This window comes from Myodes glareolus, chromosome 12, assembly GCF_982192425.1.
Source record: "Myodes glareolus chromosome 12, mMyoGla1.1, whole genome shotgun sequence".
In the NCBI taxonomy this organism is placed as follows: Eukaryota; Metazoa; Chordata; class Mammalia; order Rodentia; family Cricetidae; genus Myodes; species Myodes glareolus.
In genome coordinates, this window is record NC_142037.1 from 40,167,213 (window position 1) to 40,188,510 (window position 21,298).

At 44.9% G+C, this 21,298-nt stretch overlaps 1 protein-coding gene across 8 annotated transcripts in view; it reads right to left on the bottom strand.

The window, feature by feature from the left end:
- Lrch1 (leucine rich repeats and calponin homology domain containing 1) overlaps positions 1-21,298 on the bottom strand; it is a 185,465-nt gene that overhangs the window by 94,109 nt on the left and 70,058 nt on the right. For all 8 annotated transcript variants that reach the window (XM_087912228.1, XM_087912230.1, XM_087912231.1 and 5 more), the window contains exon 2: positions 8,543-8,687. In XM_087912228.1, the coding sequence (XP_087768354.1) occupies positions 8,543-8,687 (145 nt within the window). The remainder of the gene's footprint in view (positions 1-8,542; positions 8,688-21,298) is intronic.

Consider the following 21,298-nt stretch of genomic DNA (forward strand, 5'->3'; position numbering starts at 1 on the left):
ACACACACACACACACACACACACACACACAATGTGTTACAGTGGAAGATATGTAAACTTCAATTAAAGTCACCCACAACTGACTTTACATGTGTATATTATTTTTTCCCAGCAAGCACAGAAGGATTAGTCATAGAATTAACTGCACAGGCTAGAAAGCAAATCTTGACCCATCTAAAGAATCTACAAACTGGAAACACTCCCTGAAACCGCGAAACAAATTCAAATTAATTTTAAAAGGTAACCTAAAGCAAGAACATAGAAACGTAAAGCTTGTTGGTCAGAGTAATGCTAGAAAGTAGAAAAGATTTAAGAGTGATGATAAAATCATAAAATCAGTGCATATTATGGTTTAGACAACTGACTCCCCCGCCCCCCCCCCCAAGCTCACACGTTAAAGGCTTGGGCACCTGGGATGGTGATCTTGGGAAAGGAAGAGCTATTGGTCTTGAGAAGGTAGGTGGAGCCTTTTGCTGTATTCTAAGGTCACTTGGGGCGTTCTGGAAGAGAGCCCCCTTCTGTGTGTTTCTTTGCTTTCTGGTTCATGGCATGAACAGCGTTTTGGTTTCTTCAGGCACATGTTTTGTTCAGGACATACTTCCCACACCAGTGACCCAAATTTACAGAGCTTCCCGATCTGTACTGAAGCACCAATAACTAAGTCACAATCATTTTATGTTCATTGTCTTTATAGTTTGTTTAGTACCAGAAACTAAAATATACACATAAAAATACGCATCCACCCAAAGCTATGGGCACCCACGCCTTGAAGGCTCTTACAGTGGGACGAGACTATAACCCAACCCGGGAGCACTGAGGTAGGACGTGTTGCTTTACCTCCAGCACAGTAGCTATAGTTGTATCTCCTGCTGTTTCCGTCAATAACCGTGGCTCTGCAGTACTTCTCCAGCAGACACCACCAGAGGTGCCTCCTGCCACTGCCATCAACTAGAGCTTTTAATTAAATCTCTATCGCTCTATTTTTCAATAAGACTCGGGAGTAAGAGGCTGGGGTGAAGACCTACTAACTCAGAGAGGTTGAGGCGCAACTAGCTGACCTTCCCTTTTCACCAATATCTCCAAAAAGAGCTTCCCTCCTTTCTGACAAACCAAAAAATAGTGCCACACTCAAAGTCCCTCCTACTACTTCCTGAGCACCTCTCTATCAGTCTTCCAGACTCCCTCCGACTCTCTATGATTACTTTCTACCAACTAATTGCTAGTTCCACTTCCTGGTTGATTGTATTTAATGAACACAAATGCATACTCGGGGTTCATGGTGTTATCATATACCCCGCAACAAGGAGAACTACAGGTTTAGCCAAAGCATAGGCTTAGGAAATTAAACCACCTGTAGGCAAAACAGAATGAAGGAAATGATAGATCAGACTAGAAATGAGTGAAATAGAAGATAAAAGATCAACAGATAATATAAACAAAAATTGGAAGGATCTCTCTCTCTCTTTCTCTTCTCTCTCTCTCTCTCTCTCTCTCTCTCTCTCTCTCACACACACACACACACACACACACACACACACACACACCCATCATCTTTAACTAAAAATAATCATGGGGACTGGGCATGGTCATGTATGCCTTTAATCCCAGCATTCAGGAGGCAGAGGCAGGCAGATCTGGGTAAATTTGAAGTCTCACTGGCCTCAAGTTCCAGGTCAGCTATGACTACATAGTGGGACCTTGTCTCAAAAAAATAAAAAAAGAAAATCTTCTGGAAAGAAAAAAAATGAGAAGCAAATGCACAAGCTTACAATTTGCAGGCTAAAGGGGGAACTATAGCAGCATTTCAAAGATAAAGCGTCTTTTCTCTTGTTTCCAGACTTAGGCTGCTCCCTGAAAAATGCCCGAACTACTTTAGGTTCATGAAATAGTTCTAGAGCACGGAATGCAGTGGAGAGGGCGCTCAGCAAGATAACAGGGGCAAAGTGCTCAGCAGCCTATGCTCGCCAAAGCAGCACCACCACCCCCCCGTCACTCCCAGTGTGACCCGGGGGGGGGGGGGGGGGAGAGCACACTCCTGCCTCACACTTGCTGCACAAAGACTTGTTTAGTGATGTCACAGCTACATGGTGCTGGTGATGACAAGGACAATCATTCCCCAGATCCAGAATATTCTCTCTCTCTCTCTCTCTCTCTCTCTGTGTGTGTGTGTGTGTGTGTGTGTGTGTGTGCGCACGCGCTTTTTCTCTCATCTCCTATATGATATACAGCCAATGTAGTGAGTGGCTTAATGATGAAACGACAACATTTTAAGGTGCTTTTATTGGTCTAGTTGGGAAAATAAATGCAATTTAGAACTTGATCATTTGGGACCACTGGGAACGACTGTAAGTGGAAAGGGATTTCTGCAGTGAACTCAGAGCAAGTGTTCGCCTCATTTCCAGAGAGCTACTCTGGGGCACGAAGACCTTAACGTGGCTGTAAAGATCAGAACCAGAACTGAAAACAAAGTCCACAAACCCAGGCTGAGCTCTGCTGGGAGCACAATGTCACTTTTGTGTCACCGGCTTTTTTTTCCTCCCAATACAAACAGGGAGTGAAAACATCTGTGATCAGGTGTGTATAATGGAAAAATTCTCCGCAGAAGTCTTGCCAAGCCTGGGCTATGCTAAAAGGAATGGAATTTGGTAAGAAATATCCCATTATTAACTTACTTGTGCTTGGTAACATGCCAGCACAAAACAAAGAGACAGAAACCTACACACACTAACACAGAGCAATTTAAAAACACATCCAAAAGTTTAGGGCTTTCTGACTATATGTCTGTCCATAGCAACAAATGGCAGGGCTTAGAAAAACCAAGACTCCAGCCACATGTAGACAACCATGCTGTGCAGCCTGGACATCCCAATGGCCTCTTTCAATTCTACCACTCCATGGAAAATGTTTACTTTTTTTAAGATTTATACTATCAAATTCCAGTTGGCTCACTATGTATCTGAGATTTCATTAGATATGTGACTATCATAGACTAGCTACATGCACACAGACACACACACACACATGCATACACACACATTCACAGGTACACATATGCATGCATACACACACAGATACACAGAGTACATTGCATGCCCCCGCACAAATACAAACATACACACATGCATGTGCACACACACGGCCACATGAGTGCACATATGCATGTATACATACACACACACACGGCCACATGAGTGCACATATGCATGTATACACACACACACACACACATACACACACTCATTTTCCTTTTGAACAGAGCTTCATAAAAAGATGGAGATTAAGTTTGTATTAATTTTTAAAAAAAACTCCAAGTTCAGAAAAAAAATGGTATCAATTTTCCCATTTTCTAGAGCAAAGACCTACTGTTTTCCCACAGATAGCTTCTTCAGAAAGGGTCAGTGCAAGGCAAGAGAACAACGAAAATTAATTTTCGTTTCGCAACAAAAAAATGAAACAACTGTGCTTTGTAAAGTTGCCCCGACCCGGGGTTCCCAAAACAAGAGAGTGGGTATTCTGAGGCTTAAAGATCGTTTCTGAGAACGAGTTCAAGAAGAATGTGGAGCTACTGGTTATATGAGCATCAGGAAGTTGGCTCTTTCTCCACATTGTTTAGCAGCCAGAAAGGGTACCACGGAAGCAGGAGGCAACCAGAATGCATTCCTTTTACAGTGTGATAACATTTCATGCCACAGACAACCCCCTTCACGGGCAACAGCTCCAAACCCAAGCTGGGAAGAGAGGGCTTCTGAGGAGCAACCCAGGCCCAGCTGTCCTGTTTCCTCAGAGAATAGGAAACCTGCTCCCCCTTGTCCTGGAAGCAGTCCCAGTGAAGAAGTTTGGGTTTTGACGCCTACAGCCCTGAACTTCTCCAAGATGAGCCCCCACGCTCTCCATTCTAAGATTCCTAACACTCACGGCAGCCAAGCCCTCTGCTGCTCCGGGATCTTCTAGCTTCTTCTGGAACAGTAACACCTTTCTGGTCCTTTAAAATAGATTTTAGGCTTCTCTGTGCGCTTCCGGTTCCCAGTGCTTGTTGCTATACAGCAACAGGCTTGCTGAATCACTTTTATTGTTCCTGGCCACATTTCTTGGACAAAGGCATTTTCTAGCAGGAAGGCAGGGGGCACACACACTAAACTAACCTAACCTTTGGTTGCGAACAGCAAGAGGCAAAGATTAAAAGAAGCTAGATGCTTCAAACCAGGCTACATAAACAGCAATAAAACAGTATTTTCCACAAATACTACATTTCTAACATCTAAGAGAATGTGGAAACTAGTTTCATGTTTTTAACCGGAGCCTATGGTGAAGATGTTTTCATGTGTGAATCAATTCCGCCTCTGGAGAAGACATGCGGATCTTGGCACAAAGCAGCCATCGGAAAGTTGAAATAGCGTGAGGGAGAAAGGATGCCAGCCAAGAACCTGGCTACACAGTTAAAACATGCCCCTGCCCCGTTACCATAATCATCATCTTCATCATCACCAAGACAATTCTCAAATATTTATGGCTGTTTACACTGCTAAAATGTACATGATTCTCAGGGGACGGAACCAACTTTGAACATTCCCATAAATTCCAAGTATCTTTATATGGGATCTTTTTTTGATTTTTAGAATGTACAAAATTAGTAATTCCTGCATGTAATTTGCTAAGAGAGGGAGGAATTCTAAATATAGCAAGAACGGAGCTGGAGCTCCATGGTGGAGCATAAGCCTTCCATGTCCATGCCCTGCTTTGATCCCCACCTTCACAGAAACACAACAGCATTAGGGCTTCATTTTAAGTACAGAAGCATGAGATCTGGGAAGACATTTTTGCATTACTTTATTTAAAAAGTCTTTCTTTCTAGGTTAATGAAAGAGAGAGAGAGAGAGAGAGAGAGAGAGAGAGAGAGAGAGAGAGCAAGTGCCAAACACCACAGGAAAAAAGAAAAAACCGTTTTAGTTGCTTAGGAAGGAGACAGACTTAGGACTGAAAGGGCTCACCCATCACACCCGAGAGCCTAAATTCAATCCCGAGGACTCACGTGGTGAAAGGAGAGAATGGACTCCCCCAAGCTGTCCCACACATAGATACGTATAAATGAATATTTAAAATTTATTAAAAGTAGGTGACCCCCCCCCATCCAATTGTTAAAGCTATTGCCCAAATATGGCCTCCTCAGTTCTTCCAGTTACTAGTTTGCATCCAGCTGGAGCGGGGCCCGTCTGGGTCAGGACGTTGTCACGCAGACAACGGACGGCACAGGGGTTATGACATTACTCAGCGACACAGAGGGTGCCCACAGCGCTGTCTAGACAAGGTTACGTATTTGCGAGTACACAGCTACGGCAGTCACCTACTATTTCGAAAACAACAAGTAAAACTCTCAGGTAAGAGCTATGATGACACATTCCGCCCGAATCGCTCCCAAGCCTAGAAGTCCCCGAGAGATACAGTTCCTCCATCTTTGAGTCAAGCAGGATTTAAAGACTATTTGAATAACATAACTCTAGCTTCTTGGTTTCTTAAAAAGACTCGCTCTCACCATCATTTCATATTTACACATTCATATCCAGACTGGCTTCTGCAGGAGGTCATCAGAAGTAACTACTTATGCTGGCTAGTTTTTGTCAGCTTGACACCAACCAGTCACCTGGGAAGAGGAACCCTCAAGTGAGGGACTGTGCACCAAGAGACTGGTGTGTGGGCCAGTTCCATGGGCCATTTTTCTTGATTGATGTTTGCCGGGAGAGGGCCCAGCCCAGCCCACTGTGGGTGGTACCACACCTGGGCTGGTGGTCCTAGGTTCTATAAGAGAGCAGGCTGAGCAATTCATGGGAACCAAGCCAGAAATAGCATCCCTCCATGGCCTCTGCATCAGCTCCTGCCTTGACCTACAGACCTAACTTCATTCAGGGATGGACTGTAGCCTGTAAGCCAAATAAATCCTTTCCTCCCCAGGTTGCTTTGGGTCAAAAAGGTTCATCGCAGTAATCTGAGACATTAGTATTTTGGGCTCTCAAAGTGGTCCATGGGGTAAAGGCAACTTGCCAACAAGCCTGAGGAACTAAGTTCGATTCTCAGGGACTACAAGGCGAAAGGAGATAACTGGGTGTTATAAGTTGCCCTCTGGCCACTGCACACATGCCGTGGCACACATTACCCCCCCCATGAAAGAGATTTAAAATGTAATAAATAATAACATTATTATCTAGCTTTAAAAAAAAAACGGAGAGGCTAACCATGTGTGTTTTATGCATGCTCACATTAAGATCCCAAGAGATGAGGCACACTCTTTCTTCATTTTTTCCCCTCTTATCGTGTTCCTTCAAAGAACACATGGTTTGATACAAGAGAGGAAGTCTCAGCAATGTTAATATTCAAAGTAGGAAATGTGGAAAAAGAAAAAACAGACAAAATTTTGAAATTCCCAATACAACTGAGAGATGAGCCATGGGGTGAAATCCAGAAAGCAATTGAAACAGTCTTTTCTTTCCTCTCCCCTTACACAGGAATTCATCACAGAGCACCAACCACATTACTTACTCTTCGGCCATCGCAACAACTTCTTTGTCTTTTTTTTTAAGTTTTTATTTTATTTTATTTTATGTGTGTAAGTCTTTGCTTGCATGTTTATCTATATAATACTTGCATGCCTGGTGCCAGAAGAGCACCAGGCATAGGGCATAGGCTCCCCAGAACTGGAGTTGCAGACACTTGTGAGCCCTTATGTGAGTGACAGAAATTGAACCCTGGTCCTCTGGAAAAGCAGCCAGTGCTCTTGACTGCTGAGCCATCGCTCCAGCCCCTTCTTTGTCTTAAAGAATTCTCAAGTCCATACTCCATGATATTCTTTCTATTCATTTGAGGACAGCAATAATCTATTCTCAATTAAGTGTAACTTACAACTTCTTAGAACAAATACAACATTACTATTTAATGCAAATATAGATCATCAAGTGTTTTTAGGATTTTATAGTCAACTATGTCCCAAAAATATGGACTTAATAGAACAGCATGAAGTTACACTGATTATGTATATTGTTGTGTATAATAATACATACTTATTGCATGCTAACTACTGGGGTCAAATATGTTATAATGGGACAAAAATGGGTAAGCAAACAAAGCTGCTTTGGCAACAATCACAACTAACAAACAAACCTCTTGAGAAGTAGGGGAATCAAAATCTACAGACTCAGCTGTGTGGATTCCCAGGAAAGTCTAAGGGAGTGAGCTGCCTGCTTGGCAGAAATCGCAAGAAAACTGAAGCTGGACAGATGCACCAGGAGCCTGCAGAACTTAAGATCAGATAGATGAACCTGCAGATAACCTAACAGCACCCTACTCTATCTTCAAAAAAAATAATAAATCAAAGCCAGTGATAACTACTCCTTGGAATGTTTGTACCCTGAAGAAAAACATGCATGCCTATGAAAGAGGATGGAAGCCTCTTTGATGTTTTGGTTACAAAAAAAAAAAAGAAAGAAAGAAAAAAGAAAAGAAAAAGGCCCCTAATTTTTCAGGAGCCAACTAAAACAAAAGGCAAAATCAAAAGAACAATAACAAAACAAACAAACAAACAATAATAATAAGCAAAAAACCACTGGCATTAATATGTTATAAAGAGTTGCTGTCTGGTTTGCTGGGAATTTTGAACTTTAAAACTGATGTATTTGTTACACAGCATGAGCCTGGCTGACTAATTAGCTCCTGCCCTTTACTCACCAAGATGCTAATGGCATGAGAAAAGATTCCGGCTGGAGCATGGGAGCTTGCTTTCATTAAGACAGAAGGACTACAACAACAACACCCTCTCTCCTGAAATCCTAAGTGTGTGACAAGGATTTGGGGAACAAGGAGTGAGAATCTGACCACAGCATCCGGCTACAAAGTTTAAAACCAAGATTTTAAAAGAACTCGTTTTCCTCAAACTCAAGTCTGCAGCATTAACGTGTTACACGATGCTACCTAAGGCAGACTAAGGCTAAGACTCAGCATACACCAGCTTAATTTAGTGGGAACTAAGAAGGCAAACTATCTGGCCAGAGAGCTCAGTGGTCATCCACATCCTTCTTTTGTTTGTTTGGAGGTCTATTTTGGTTTTTGTTTGTTTTGGTCTTATCATTTATTCATTTGGTTTTTCAAAACAGGGTTTCCCCTCTGTAGCCCTAATTGTCCTGGAACTCACTATGTAGACAAGGATAGCCCCAAACTCAGAGATCCACACGCCTCTGCTTCCCAAGTGCTGGGATTAAAGGCATGCACCACAACACAAATCAGATCCTCCGCAACTTTCTTAAAGTGACCGAACTCAGAAAGAATGGCTTCCTCCCTTTCTCCTGAAATGCCTTAGCCGTCGGTCTTCTCCCTTCCTCCTTCAGAATCTACACAAACTCCTGAAGACAACATACGAGCATCCTTATACACATGACGCTGCTATGTCAATATTCCCTTTTAGAACCTTGCCCTGCTGACATCAGGGGAAGTCCAGAACCAAGAGCAATACAGAGGGCCCTATAAACTTAGGGCCTTGTTACTATGTCTATGAACCTACCTCAGGTTTAAGTAGGTCAGCATCTGCAGATTGACGATGGCCTCAGGAATGACGCGGATGCAGTTGTGGTACAGGTTAAGGATTTCCAGGGACACAAAATGGCACAGCTCCATCGGCACTTCCGCCAGCCTGTTTTTAGACAGATCTACAGAGGAAGGAAAGAAGGCTCTGTGAGTACATGGCACCCCGGATGCTTCGTTCCTGCTTCCAGGCTACGATCTGAATGGCACCAACGTCATCGCTTTTCTGCCGCTGTTACGATTTCTGTCTCTTGGGCAAATTCAGAAGCACGTGCACAAGGGAAGCAAAGGTGCCGGTGGGGCTTCCGATCTCTGACTTGTAAATCTGGCTACGCCAAAGGAGCTCTTCACCAAATTTTGAAAATTTTAGGCAAGAAATATCTTTTCACATAGACAAATATGCACAGTGCCCAAAACCATCACTCAAACTTGCATTCATTATATGCACTGACTCCAATCAGAGACCAACTCTCCTAACGTAGGAGGGATTTGTCCGTTATATCCTCTATAAACAGACACATAACCAGCACTTTAAAAAAAATGTTTTATTCACTGGAATACTTGCAATGTACAAGGCTAACACGAACCAACTATGTCCGTTAAGAGTCAATATGTGTCTGCTGAACAATTACCAGTAAAAGTGGACCCCACAGCCAGGTCCACAAAAGCTGGGCCAATGACCTTTGCAGAGATGTGAACACACAGCAGCACCCGCAAACAAAATGATGCAATATCCTTCATGGGGAAAGGTGAGAACAGTAGACATGACACCAAAATAGGAAAGCAAGGACACCACAGTGAAGAGAGAAGCCCAGACCTAGAGGATAAACTGGGAACTTGATGCTCACGAACTTAAAACTTCCCAGACAGCTTGAGGGAAGAGGGTGAACTTGACACATGAACACAATGCTAGTGATAAAATATTGCCTGAAAACCATAATAAAATGGGGGACTACAGTCCTTACATTCACAGCTGAACAGACTCGTCTTAAACAAAGAGAAGAAGATGCTATTGTCAGGAGGACTGGGGCTGAAGATGCAGCTCAGCAGGGGAATGGTACCCAGCTCTGTGTGAAGTCCTGGGTTAGATCCCCAGCCCCACACCAGGAAGGGGAAACAGCACTGAAGTGACTGCCAGATGGATGGGGGTGGGGAGGGCATGAAACAAATTTCCTTTCGTGAATGTTTAGGACCAAAACGGAAAAAAAAAATCCAATTCCAGAAGGCATGAAGATTCTCGTGTGTTACAAAGCAGGAAATGTGCCCAGAAAACAGACTGCTGTTTCCTGTGAACTCAGCTCAGAAAACCCCACTGAAGTTCACAGAGAGACAACGGTGGCGTGCAACCTGGTGTCTCCAGTGTTTACAGTACAGGGTGTTTGCTGTCCCCACCTCTTATCTCCTCATGGTCTTCAGGAGTGGGGGAAAGTTCAGCGTTCTTCCCCCCAGTTTCCTCTGGGCAAACTGATCTGCGCTGACAGAGGCCTCTGCAGAGGTGGGGCTGGTCCTCCCTTAGTCCTCCCTCATTATACACTGGATCTAACATTTTCCTATTCAACTCTTACTCTGTTTGCTTCTTTGCTTGGGTTGGGGATTTTGTTGATTTCCCTTTTGAAGACAGGATATTACTATGTGGGCTCAGGTTGGCCTAGAACTCACAATCCTCCTGCCTCAGCTGCCAGTGTTACCACCTGACCACAGGCTTGCCTCCTCAAGACCCTCTGAGAATATTGTGGTTGTGTTTGAGACAGGGTCTCACGTAGCCCAGGCTGACCTTGAACTCTCTGTCTAGTAGTGGTGGCCTTGAACTTCTGATCTCCCTGTTGGGTTTAGGCAGGTGCCCCAATGTCTAGCACATAGGTTTATGCAGAGCTGAAGAGTGAACCCAAGACCTCGAATCCTGGGCCTTACACACACTAGGTAAACATGCTACCAACTGGGCTATATTCAAACTTTTGTTTCTGATCGTACTATTCTCTATATGCCTTCTCAACGGTCCTTCCTTGAAAGGAGTCAGGCTATATAACCGTCACAAATTAAGTTCTAAGCTGCTGACCGTGGGTAGCCACGATGACCAGGCCTTCACTGTCTCCAGATAAGTAGATCTCCATATCCACCAAGCTAGGGACAATTCCCCCATGCCATGAGCGCCTATACTTCTGGATTCGCGTCAGTTTCTACAGCAGAAGGTAAGGAATCTACATGCAGCCTAGACTCTGCCGATGCCTACACAAAACAGCTGCCTCAGTCAGCAGCGCAGAAATTGAAGCAAAACAGAAAGAGTTTGTTTGGGTTAATGAACCGAGTGCTGAATTATTTACACACTCATCAGCATTTCCTGAGTATATGCTTTCTACAGAAATGGAAAAACCACACGCAATCAAGAAGCTTAAATGTTTAATAGAAAAATGCGGCAAACTCACAACAAACCATAACTCGGGATATTCCGAAATATACTCTTAATAAATCTGGGGCTGGAAAGACGGCTCAGCAGTTAAGAGCCTGTGCTACTCTTACAGAGGTCTTGAATTTGGTGCACAGAACCTGTATTGTGGTTGGCAACTAACTATAGCTCCTGCTTCAGAGGACTTGCATGCTCATATCCACATACAGAAACACATAATTGAAGAATAAAACTCTATACACACATCAAATATACATATATACATACATATAATATATATGCTCTAAATCAGGAGCTGAGTGTGCCTGTAAGAACAGATAGAGCTGGTGAAATCTGTACAGCACATAGCAGATGAACAACCGGCCTGTTTCTGGGGGCCTGGTCAGCAGGCACTGCACAGTCCTACAAAAGCTACATGACCCCTGTCCCAGTCTTTAACACATTCTCCAAACGAACGAGGTGTGTCTCGGGTGCCTTTGTCTCCACCCAGCCCAAGTGGGCAATTGTGCTAGCTGGAAACCCACCCTGGGGTCTTGCTCTACAGTGGGGAGTCAAGTACACCCTAGTGCAAACACACTTGGGAAGCAAACCAGCACCCCTAAGACACGTCTGCCCACATCCGCTGCTTAATTAAAGTACTCACACGAAAGCCAAGCAGCCAGAAATAAAACAATAAGTATCACACTGCCAAAATAAGCTTTGCGAAGCCCTAAAATAAAGTGGCCAAATGAATAAAAATAAGCAGGGTAGGGGAGAAAAACAGTACGTGGAATCCAGTGTGCAGTCAGCAAGACTGACCGGAGGGAGGGCGCTGGGCTGTTTTTATATAAAAAGTGGTAGCTCCCAAGGAACTGGCTGAAGCCCCCATGTGCCAGCAATAACATCCGAAGTTTGCCGTCATTAGCCATCCTCGATGCACAAGCTCTGTGGGCCAGGACAGCTAGGGACCTCGTGGACCACATCCTGTTGGGTGGTCAGTAGGAAAGGCCTACTCCTGGAAGCCAAGATCATGACCAGTTTCAGGAAAGCCAAGTAAGACCACAAACACACTGCCCTGACAAGTAACTGCAGAAGCCAGCAATCTCCCCATGGCTGGTAGGGTTGCAGCTCCCGACTCCCCACGGGATGCCTAAAGAGCCCAGATAGGATAGAGTCCATCCATTCTTTGTTTGTTCTTCGATACACATGCCTGCGAAAAAGCTGAATTTACAAACTAGGCCAAGCAAGAGAATCCCAATAAAGGGCGACCGATTAGAACCGTTTCAATGATAGACTGTGATCAAAGTTGTATGGCTGTGGTGTCTCTCTTGAGAGGTAAGACAAATGTTATTTTTGGATCACAGCTGACCACGAGGAATTGAACACCAACAGTGAAACAAGATAGGAGGGGAACTACTGTGTTAGCACCAGCCACGACATCTGACTGGCGAGATGTGTCACCAACACACGGAAGTCAAAAGACCCAGCACACCGCTGCGTGCATCCTTGTGCCTCCCAAGGCTGTGGAGGGCTCTTTCCACTTGCCTACTGCGGCTCCTCCTGAGACCACTGCCTCTGGAGACCATCTTTGTGCAGAGAGATTGCCTGGGGTCACGGGTCTTCTTCAGCTTACTAGGCAAGGTCTACTGCCTTTCTACCCCTGATCAGCTTTCTCACTTACTACTCCGCTCCATAAACAAGGGAGCCCAGCCCCAAGATTCACCACCCACCCACAGGAGGGGCAAGTTTAGAAAGGTCCCAGAGTACGGGATCATGGCTCCAGGCAACGGAACAGAGCCCACGGCTGACTCAGTCCTGACTCGGCAGATTTAACCACCAGATACTGCAAGGGCCAAACAGGCAGAAATAACAGCCGACTCCTACAAGACTGGGAAGAGCCCAGCCTCAGGCATACTCTCAGGGATCGATCCAAAAGGAGGTCTCACAGGTAGGCGTCATAAGGCTTGAACTATATGTCACAAAGCTCTTCTGTTCCCCCTGGTACCTGAATTTCTATTATTCGTGTACCATGGTGGCTAATTTATCTTCCCGAGCCTTAAACCTAAGTTCTGCAGTGGTAAGGCCCTGATACATAGCTGGAGCTCAACAAATAGGACGGGGAACGTGGCGGGAAAGCAGGAGCTCGGGCCCACACGGTGAAACCTCAAGCTCTGGTAGCTCGGCCGGGGAGACTTGGAAACGGTAATCTGTCTGTGCCTCAGTTTCCTCGGCTGTAACATGAAGACAAGAGCAGCCGCTGCTCCAGAGTTCTTGACAGGGTCAGACTAGGTCCTCCAGAGTAAGTCCTCAGAGTAGCGCCTACATAGGTCATGGCACTGCAAGAAGAACTGGCACAAATAGGCTGCCACTGACTTATTCTATTATAGCAAGCAATAAGGTCTGAGTGACAAGCAGAGTAGATTAGACTGGAGAGCATATTCCACACGAAGTACCAGCAAACTAAGTACACTTGTTAGTAAACAACTATGCACACATGGAGGTATATATGTTTTATTTGAGGAGAAGGTGTTTGTTTGAGATAATATCTTATGAGTCTAGGCTGGCTTTGAATTGACGGTTTTCCTGCCTTAGCTTCTAAAGTGCTGGGATTACATGTGTGTGCTGTGACAGCTGGCCAAATTAACTGTGCTTCTGTATAACAAGCGAAAAAAAAAATTCTCAAAATCAGTTTGATGTCTTCTCTATCCACTACGACACACTCACTAGTTTTGTATAAATCCATCCGTGGCTCAGCCCATCTCTCCCTCCACTCCTCACACACTGCCGGTCGCATGTGCCAAACTGGCTTGCACCTTGGGCTGTTGGGAAGGGGGATGCAGCACAGGGAGCAGTTAGCAGCATCCTGGGCTCCAGGGGTGACAGCTGACCCAGGTAGCTCATGGCTCCCACTCTAACAATCTCCATGTCCAAGGAAGGCACACCTCGGCAGGGGAACTCTAGAGAGAAGTTTGGATGCACACAGGAGCACAGAACGCTGGAGGGATGGGCTTCCTCCAGGTGCAGAGGAGCCCAGAGTTGCCTGGAAGGAACAACACAGCCTGGCCACAGCTGCTCAACTGGTGGTAGAGGAGGGAGACCGGGATTCTTGGAATGCAAGGGGAAAAAGCAGAGGCCTCTGGGAGCTCCCATTCTGGGGTCTTTCTCACTGATGAAGCTGAGCAGCTAATAACGGAGGGAGAAGCAGCTCTGCTCTACAATTGCTCAAGATGAATTCCTAGTGACGAAGGAATCTAGCAAGGGCTGCAAGGTGAGCCACACTGAAGTGCAAAGGTTGCGACACACAGAGATGCTAAGGACCGGTAAGTGGACTCCGCCATCTCGCACGTCACCGGCAGTGTAGACCTGTCGTCAAGGATGCAACACTGCTCACTGTGAGGATGCTGACAGAAAGACTGGTCCTCAGCCACAAAAGATGGGGAAATATGTTGGGGGAACCTCAAAAAGGCCCTTACAAGGAAAATGATTATACCATAAAGATTTTTTTCCAAGGTCTTGACTTTAGTTGGAAACTTCTGAAATCAAACACAGCGTTAAAAGCCTATTTATTAAGCATCAGTCCACCAGGCCCACAGTGAAGTGGATCCTCTATTATACACAAAATGGCAAATATAAAAACAATAAGAAAAAAATGGCACAGTAAATACACCGGGCATGAGTGCACATCTGTACTCTAACTACTTGGGAGACTAAATAAGGAGGATTACGGGATCCTTGAAGTACAAGGAGAGGTTGAACAACACGTGTCTTCCCAATGATAAAGAGAAAAAGGCAAACAAGACCACTGGAAAATCAGTACCCCCCCCCACCCAAAGATGATTGCATTCAAGACTTTTATAGCTTATGAAACATCCACATCTACTTCTAATCTGGTTACTCCTCTTTAAAAAATCAAAAGGCTTTTAGAGGCAAGTCAAGAATGATTTTTTTCTTTTTAAAAAATATGCTGTAAATAATCTCAGAGATGAGACCACATACATCAGATCTTTCATCCTCAAAGATTCAATTATTGACCCTGTAGGAGACTTTCAAATTTGGCAGAGAAGGTGTAGCACTGTTTTAAAGGGGTCCAAGACAGCGGGATGGATCTCTGCTTTGATCTGGAGTGAACTTCAGGCTAACTGGCAAGTCGAGAAACCCCGAGTCATGGCGCGTGCCAGACTCAACAATTGTGAAGGTAGCAGCAGTAATTTGAAGTAGAAACCCAGGGGATTCAGAATGGATAGATACCACATGGTGTCAATCACATACGTAAAATGAACCTCGAATACGCAAAACTTCAAAAGCTACCCACGGGTTCCGTTCCATATGTTCCTTAGAAAGTCAAGGGGAAAAAAGCATTAGCACAAACCCTCTCAAAGCTGTGACCAGTGATATTACCATGAAGACAGAACGTGAAAGAGTTAGAGCGACTCGAACATATTTAAATGTAACAACCCCGAGGAAAGACAATTTTAATATAAATCTACTTGAAAATTCACAGCAATTCCCTTGTAGATATGAAATAAAACTATCCTTAGTGACATCTCATATTAAAATGCTCAGCATTATAAAAATTAAAATGCCATGGGTATGTTCTTAGAAAACAGGTCATCTTAGGGAATTTTTTTGGATAAAATACGAAATAATAATTTTCATTATGAAATTTTCATATATATCTATATATATAATTTTTGTTTTGGAAAATTAAAAATCATCTCGGTAATGATTTGGATGAAATAAGACTCTGACATTTCAAATTAAGTCTAAAAAAGTAGGGGATGGGCAATTAATTATACTTATTTGGGAAAAACTTCAGTTACTTGATAAATACTGACAGCGCACTTACTACATGACAGAAACAGTTCTACGCAGAAGACAAACACCACAGACGTCATCACAGCCCCAGAACTGACATTCTAAGGAGGCAAGACAAACTAAGCCAGCAGGTAGAACCCAGGACAGACTAGCTGCCGGCAAGTGTGGAGGATAAGGATGCCAGGAAACACAGGGCGGGCTGTGACTTCCAAGTGGAGTTACCAGGAAAGAACTCCCAGTAGGAGAGGAACAGGCATTGTCCCAGACCAAGGGGCTAGATCCTTTCCCAGAGCAAACAGTCAGTGAGTGGCTGTAGGGTGGGGACAGAGGGCATACTGAAGGGTGGCTGGGGAAAAGACAGTGTGGTTCCGGCAGGGAGCACCCGGTGAGAAAATAAAAAATTAAAAAAAAAAAAGTACTGATGTGGTCTGGGGGTAAAATCTGGACTTCAAATAACTGCAAATATTCAGCACCTATTAATCCTTGCGTGTTTTAACTAGGGTGTGACTCACCTTTAAAAGGCTCTTTCCAAAGGTGCATCAGACTGAAGGAGCAAGGGCCATAGCAGCTGCCACAGGCAAGGAAGGAGGGGGTAAGACCGAAGTGCTGGGTGGACGTGGTAGGTATGAGAGCAAACTATGCGTGCAGCACAGAATGGTCAGGTTCAGCTTCTGCCTTCTGTTGTGCTTTGAATATGAAATCCCAACCCCCTACAGGCTCATGTGATTGAACATCTGTACTCCAAGCTGGTCGCGCTATTTGGAAAGGTTGTGGAACCTTTAGCGGGTGGACGTTTGCTGGAGGGAGTGAGTCAACAAGGACGGATATTGAGGTTTTACAGCTTGACTCCACTTCCTGACTGCAGATGCAGTACGACCAGCTGCCTCCCGCTCCTTAGATCCTGCCTTCCCTGCGATGAAGGATCGCATCCCTTCAAACTGTAAGCCCAAACAAGCCCTTCCTCCCTTCGGTTGTTCCTGTTAGTGGAGACATCCACGAGGCAAGCATGCCAAGTGAGAACTCGAGAGACAGATCCGGAGGACCATCAGGACATAAGTGGCACAGTGAAGATCTTGCTAGAAAAAAACACCAAGGAATGCAGTGAAAGTGTGAGAACAGGGGATCGCTGAGCCCTGGGACACTGACCATACACAGGCAGGGCAGTGGAGAAGGTAAAGGAATGGTCTGTAGGGAAGGAGAAAACTCATTACATGGACCAAGTGTTTCATTGGAAAAGTTCCTGTTTTGCAAGACGCAGAGTTCTGGAGACTGGATACACAACAATGTGATGTACTTCACATTCTTGAACCATGCAAACATTTAGACTACAAATTTATTTATTTGTTTGTTTGTTTGTGACCTGCGCTCACTATGTAGTTCTGACTGTCCTGGAAATCACTATGTAAACCAGGCTGGCCTTGAACTCACAGAGATCTGCCTGCCTCTACCTTCTGAGTGCTTGGATTCAAGGTATGCGCCACCACGCCTGGTTATACTGTAAATTTAAGAGAGCGCTCTCTAACAATTCTATCACAACTAAAAACCTTTAGGAGAGAAATAAGTTGCAGTGTGTTTATGTAAAGCAAAATGAAGGAGGGCAGAAGAGGGCCAGTATAGGAAAGGAGTGTGCCAGCATGTTTGCATGTTGAGAATCACGTGAGGGAGGGAAAGCTGATGCCTTAGAAGATAAAGCACACAAGTTCCATGGCAAGCCACTGGGGGTGTGTCCTCCCCAGGACCACCGATAATCCTCCTACAGCAAGAGAGGCTAGCTAGTGGCTACAGTGGATATAGACACAGATGCAGATAACTGAACACATCGGGGTGAGGACAGAGGAGTGTTCCTTCTGATGGCCAGCAGATCCAGTTAGCTGGGAGTGGGCGCGAGAGAAGGTGCCAAAAAACAAAGGCATCGCCATCTGGAGATCACGGAAGGCTTCTGAGCAGCCCGGCATGGGTGCTGGGGGAAAACTCGCGAGTGTCTTCCCATCCTGGCAAAACCCACTAGAACATTCACCCAGTCACTCAGTCACTTCCTGGGATGTTATCTGTGAGACATATACGCCACGTTGGTATAAACGGACCTGAGTGAGACTTAATTTATTAACTATAGTAACACTGAGTCGGATGGAGGAGGCAGACAAGCGAACAAAAAGAATGTACATAGAGTAGAGGGGCCTCTCCAAACATAAGATCCCACTCCACTGACAAAGGTTGAAGATGGTTTCCAACAAACATGGGCCTGTGATGAGTCTCCGGACCAATCAATACTCAGGAGCTTGCCAGGGCACACAGAATACTTGTTCTCAGCTCACAGGCACAGCCAGGATACAAGACAGAAGGACAGAAGGACGGGTAGCTCTGTCTGTGGAGCCACTGTGAGCCCCCATGAGGCCCAGGGCACATACACTCAGCGGGGATTCACGGCGAATCATGTACTTTATATCCACCTGGAGAAGCAGGGGCAGGAGGAGGGTGAAATGGAAAGGAACTGTGGACGAGAGAGACATTCGTGAAGTACAGGTTGCAGCACTTAGCCATCAGTCTAACCTGCCGTGCAGGGAGCATTATGGGGCCTCCAACCTATGTGGGGCGGTGCCCCACAGATGCTGCTTGATTAAAAAAAAAAAATACAGGGAAACAAAGAGGCTGGAGAGTGGCCGTGGGCGAGGCCTCACCACGAGGCTCATTTCTCCCACACCGATTTAAGATCGCCGGTGGGCAGCCAAGGAGAGGGTCTGTTCTCCACTTGATTTGGGGTTTAAGGCCCACGAGAAATACCTTGGCAAAATGCTAGCTAGGAAGACATTGGTATATGAATAAGGAATGTAATGTCCCGTCCCCCGCATCCCGAGAGCATGTGACAAGGCAGGAGAAAAGGCTGGGACAGAGTCTACCAACAGCTGCTGCACCATGAGGCCAATGCCACACTGTCACAACTTCTCAAAGCAGGGGAATTCATAGAGACTGGAATTCATACCTTCCGACCCCAGGACCACTGTTACCCCGCCTCCCAGCATCCTATACATATGTATCACTTAGTTCAGCAATAACAGCGGCACGGCGCTACCCTGATACCCTGACTCAGCACATGTAACTGGGTGACAAAATTTAACTAGACTTACCTTTTAGAAACCAATATGACGCGTGCTTTAGAAATAAGTGTGTGTTCAATTAAACTCAAAGTTACTACCGACTCCCCCAAACAAGAACACTATCACAGTTGAAAACACCACGCCAACCTAAAAGCTTTTCCTTAGGCAACTTTTTTTTTTAAGCCCAAAAATATGAAACAAAGGGCAAACTGTTCAAAAAGTGCCTGGTTTTCCAATTTTTAAAGTTCGCACTTAGGACGGCGTGGCTCAGAAAGGCATGTTTGTGGTGATGACTGAATACAGTATTGTAAGAACACGGCTTTCAAAGCTAGAAAGAGTTGACCTGACCGGACGATTCCTCTCCCCTTTCTGCAAAGGAACTTGGATGTTTCCTGCAGAGCCAAAGAGTCGTAAGATTGCCCTGTAAAGTACAAACCATCTCATCCTAGTTTTCTAACTAGAAACTGCTTGGCCTGCCGGGACAAAATTCGAGGTGTTAAACGTAACTGGTGGACGACGTTCATGCATGAAATTGCCAAGCAATATAAACGTAAGCAAAATGCTTACTATTCTCCCACGGTTTCTCTTTCTCCTCATTTGGACCAGATCGTTTGTTCATCTTGAGTTCCTTATATGTAACAAATAACTATGACTCAGAACTTCTTTCTCTCTTTTTTTTTAAAGATTTACTTATTTATTTAATGGAGGCTGGGGTTTTGCCTACATATGTGTCTGTGTGAGGGCGTCAGATCCCCTGGAAATGCGAGTTACAGACTATAGCGCACTATCCGCTACCATACAGTTCGTGAACTGGCCAAGGGGCTGGAGATTGAAACACACAAAGACACACAGACAGAGAGACATAGGCCTCTGCCAGAATGCCCCAAGAATGCCCCCTTTATTGTCCAGGGGCAGTTTATATAGGGATCCTTAACTGACAGCCACGCCCCAGCAAAACACACCAGAAACCACTCCCCTGCCATCAGGAACTCCCTAGGGTCAGGATCAGGGGTTCACAGCTCCCAACAATGGACAAGTATGAGCTGCCATGTGGATGCTGGGAATTGAACCTAGGTCCTCTGGAAGAGCAGCCAGTGCTGTCGATGGCTGAGCCATGTGCCCAACCTTTATTCACAACACCTTAATAAACAAATTTCCTTTAAGCCACTGAAAAGATGTGATAGCAAATATATTCAGAGGCCTTCCCCACTTCAAGTTTCTTTCATTGTTTTATATGTAAACATTAAGAGGCCTTATCTTTTTATGACTCATTCTTTTGTAATCTAAATCTGCTTTTTAAAAACCTCCTCCTCACCTGAAGTCCAAATCACATTATTAGGCCTGTGCGAAAGTCAACACAGAAGTGATGCAAAACGCTCTGGTTTCTGCAATGGGAATTCTCTGCCTTGACTAGAGTAGACAGTAGAAGTAGAAAGTAACCATAATAGCAGGCAGAAGGACTTGGGATGGAATAGCCAATAACCATGTAGAAGCGGGCACAGGGGGTATATGCCTGGAATCTGACAGCTGGGAAGGCAGAGACAGGCAGGTTTCCAGTCTGCCTAGGCAAGAAGAACTCAAAGTTCAATAAGCCATCCTTAAAAAATAAAAGGGGGGGGGGGTACAGATAGGAGATGGTGATGACAAAAAAAAAAAAGTTCAATCTCTAGCGTCTTCCCGTACGTGCACATGAAGACACACATATCCACAAATGTCTAAAAATGGTAAATTTAATGTTATATCTATTTTAACATACATTTTCCAAAAATGTTTCAAGGGAATGGCTATGATTACTTATACCAAAATAAATTCCAAAGAGATTAAAATTTCAGCACTTTAGGATCAATAAAATTCCTAGGAGAGCAGGGGAGTGAAAAAAAATCTAAGCTCCAAACTCCAGTTACCCAACAATCCGACATGACAGTCCCCGCCACTCACTAATGCTCTCCCACAAATTGCTAATTTATGGGTAAAATCTACCCAAAGTGCTATTACACAGAACCACCTCATTATCATCAAATTAAGTTTAATAAGAACTCAGCAGTAATTCACGGCTTCCAGGGAACCTGCAACACACTGGGCAAGTCTGGCTGCGGAGCAAGCAGCGATCAAGTGCCCAGGCAAGAGGAAGGAGGCGCCTGGAGAGCCAGCCCAGGCGCTACAGCCAGCTTGTTCAGAGCCGAGACAGCCACTGCCAAGGCGCAGGCTCTGTGTGATGAGTGCATTCCAGAACCTCCTTTTGGGAGTCAGCAGTCGAGGAAGAAATGCCCGCTATGGAAAGGACGCAGAAAATAAGCACACTCGTGTTTGAAGAAGCCACAGCGTACAGCAGGGAACAAACAAAATTACAGTCTTCCAAAATACCTCACAGTGGAAAGAAAGCTTGCAAAAAGCCTCAAATCTTTTCCTGTAAGTCTAAATAGAGTTCAGAGGGAGGAGAAGG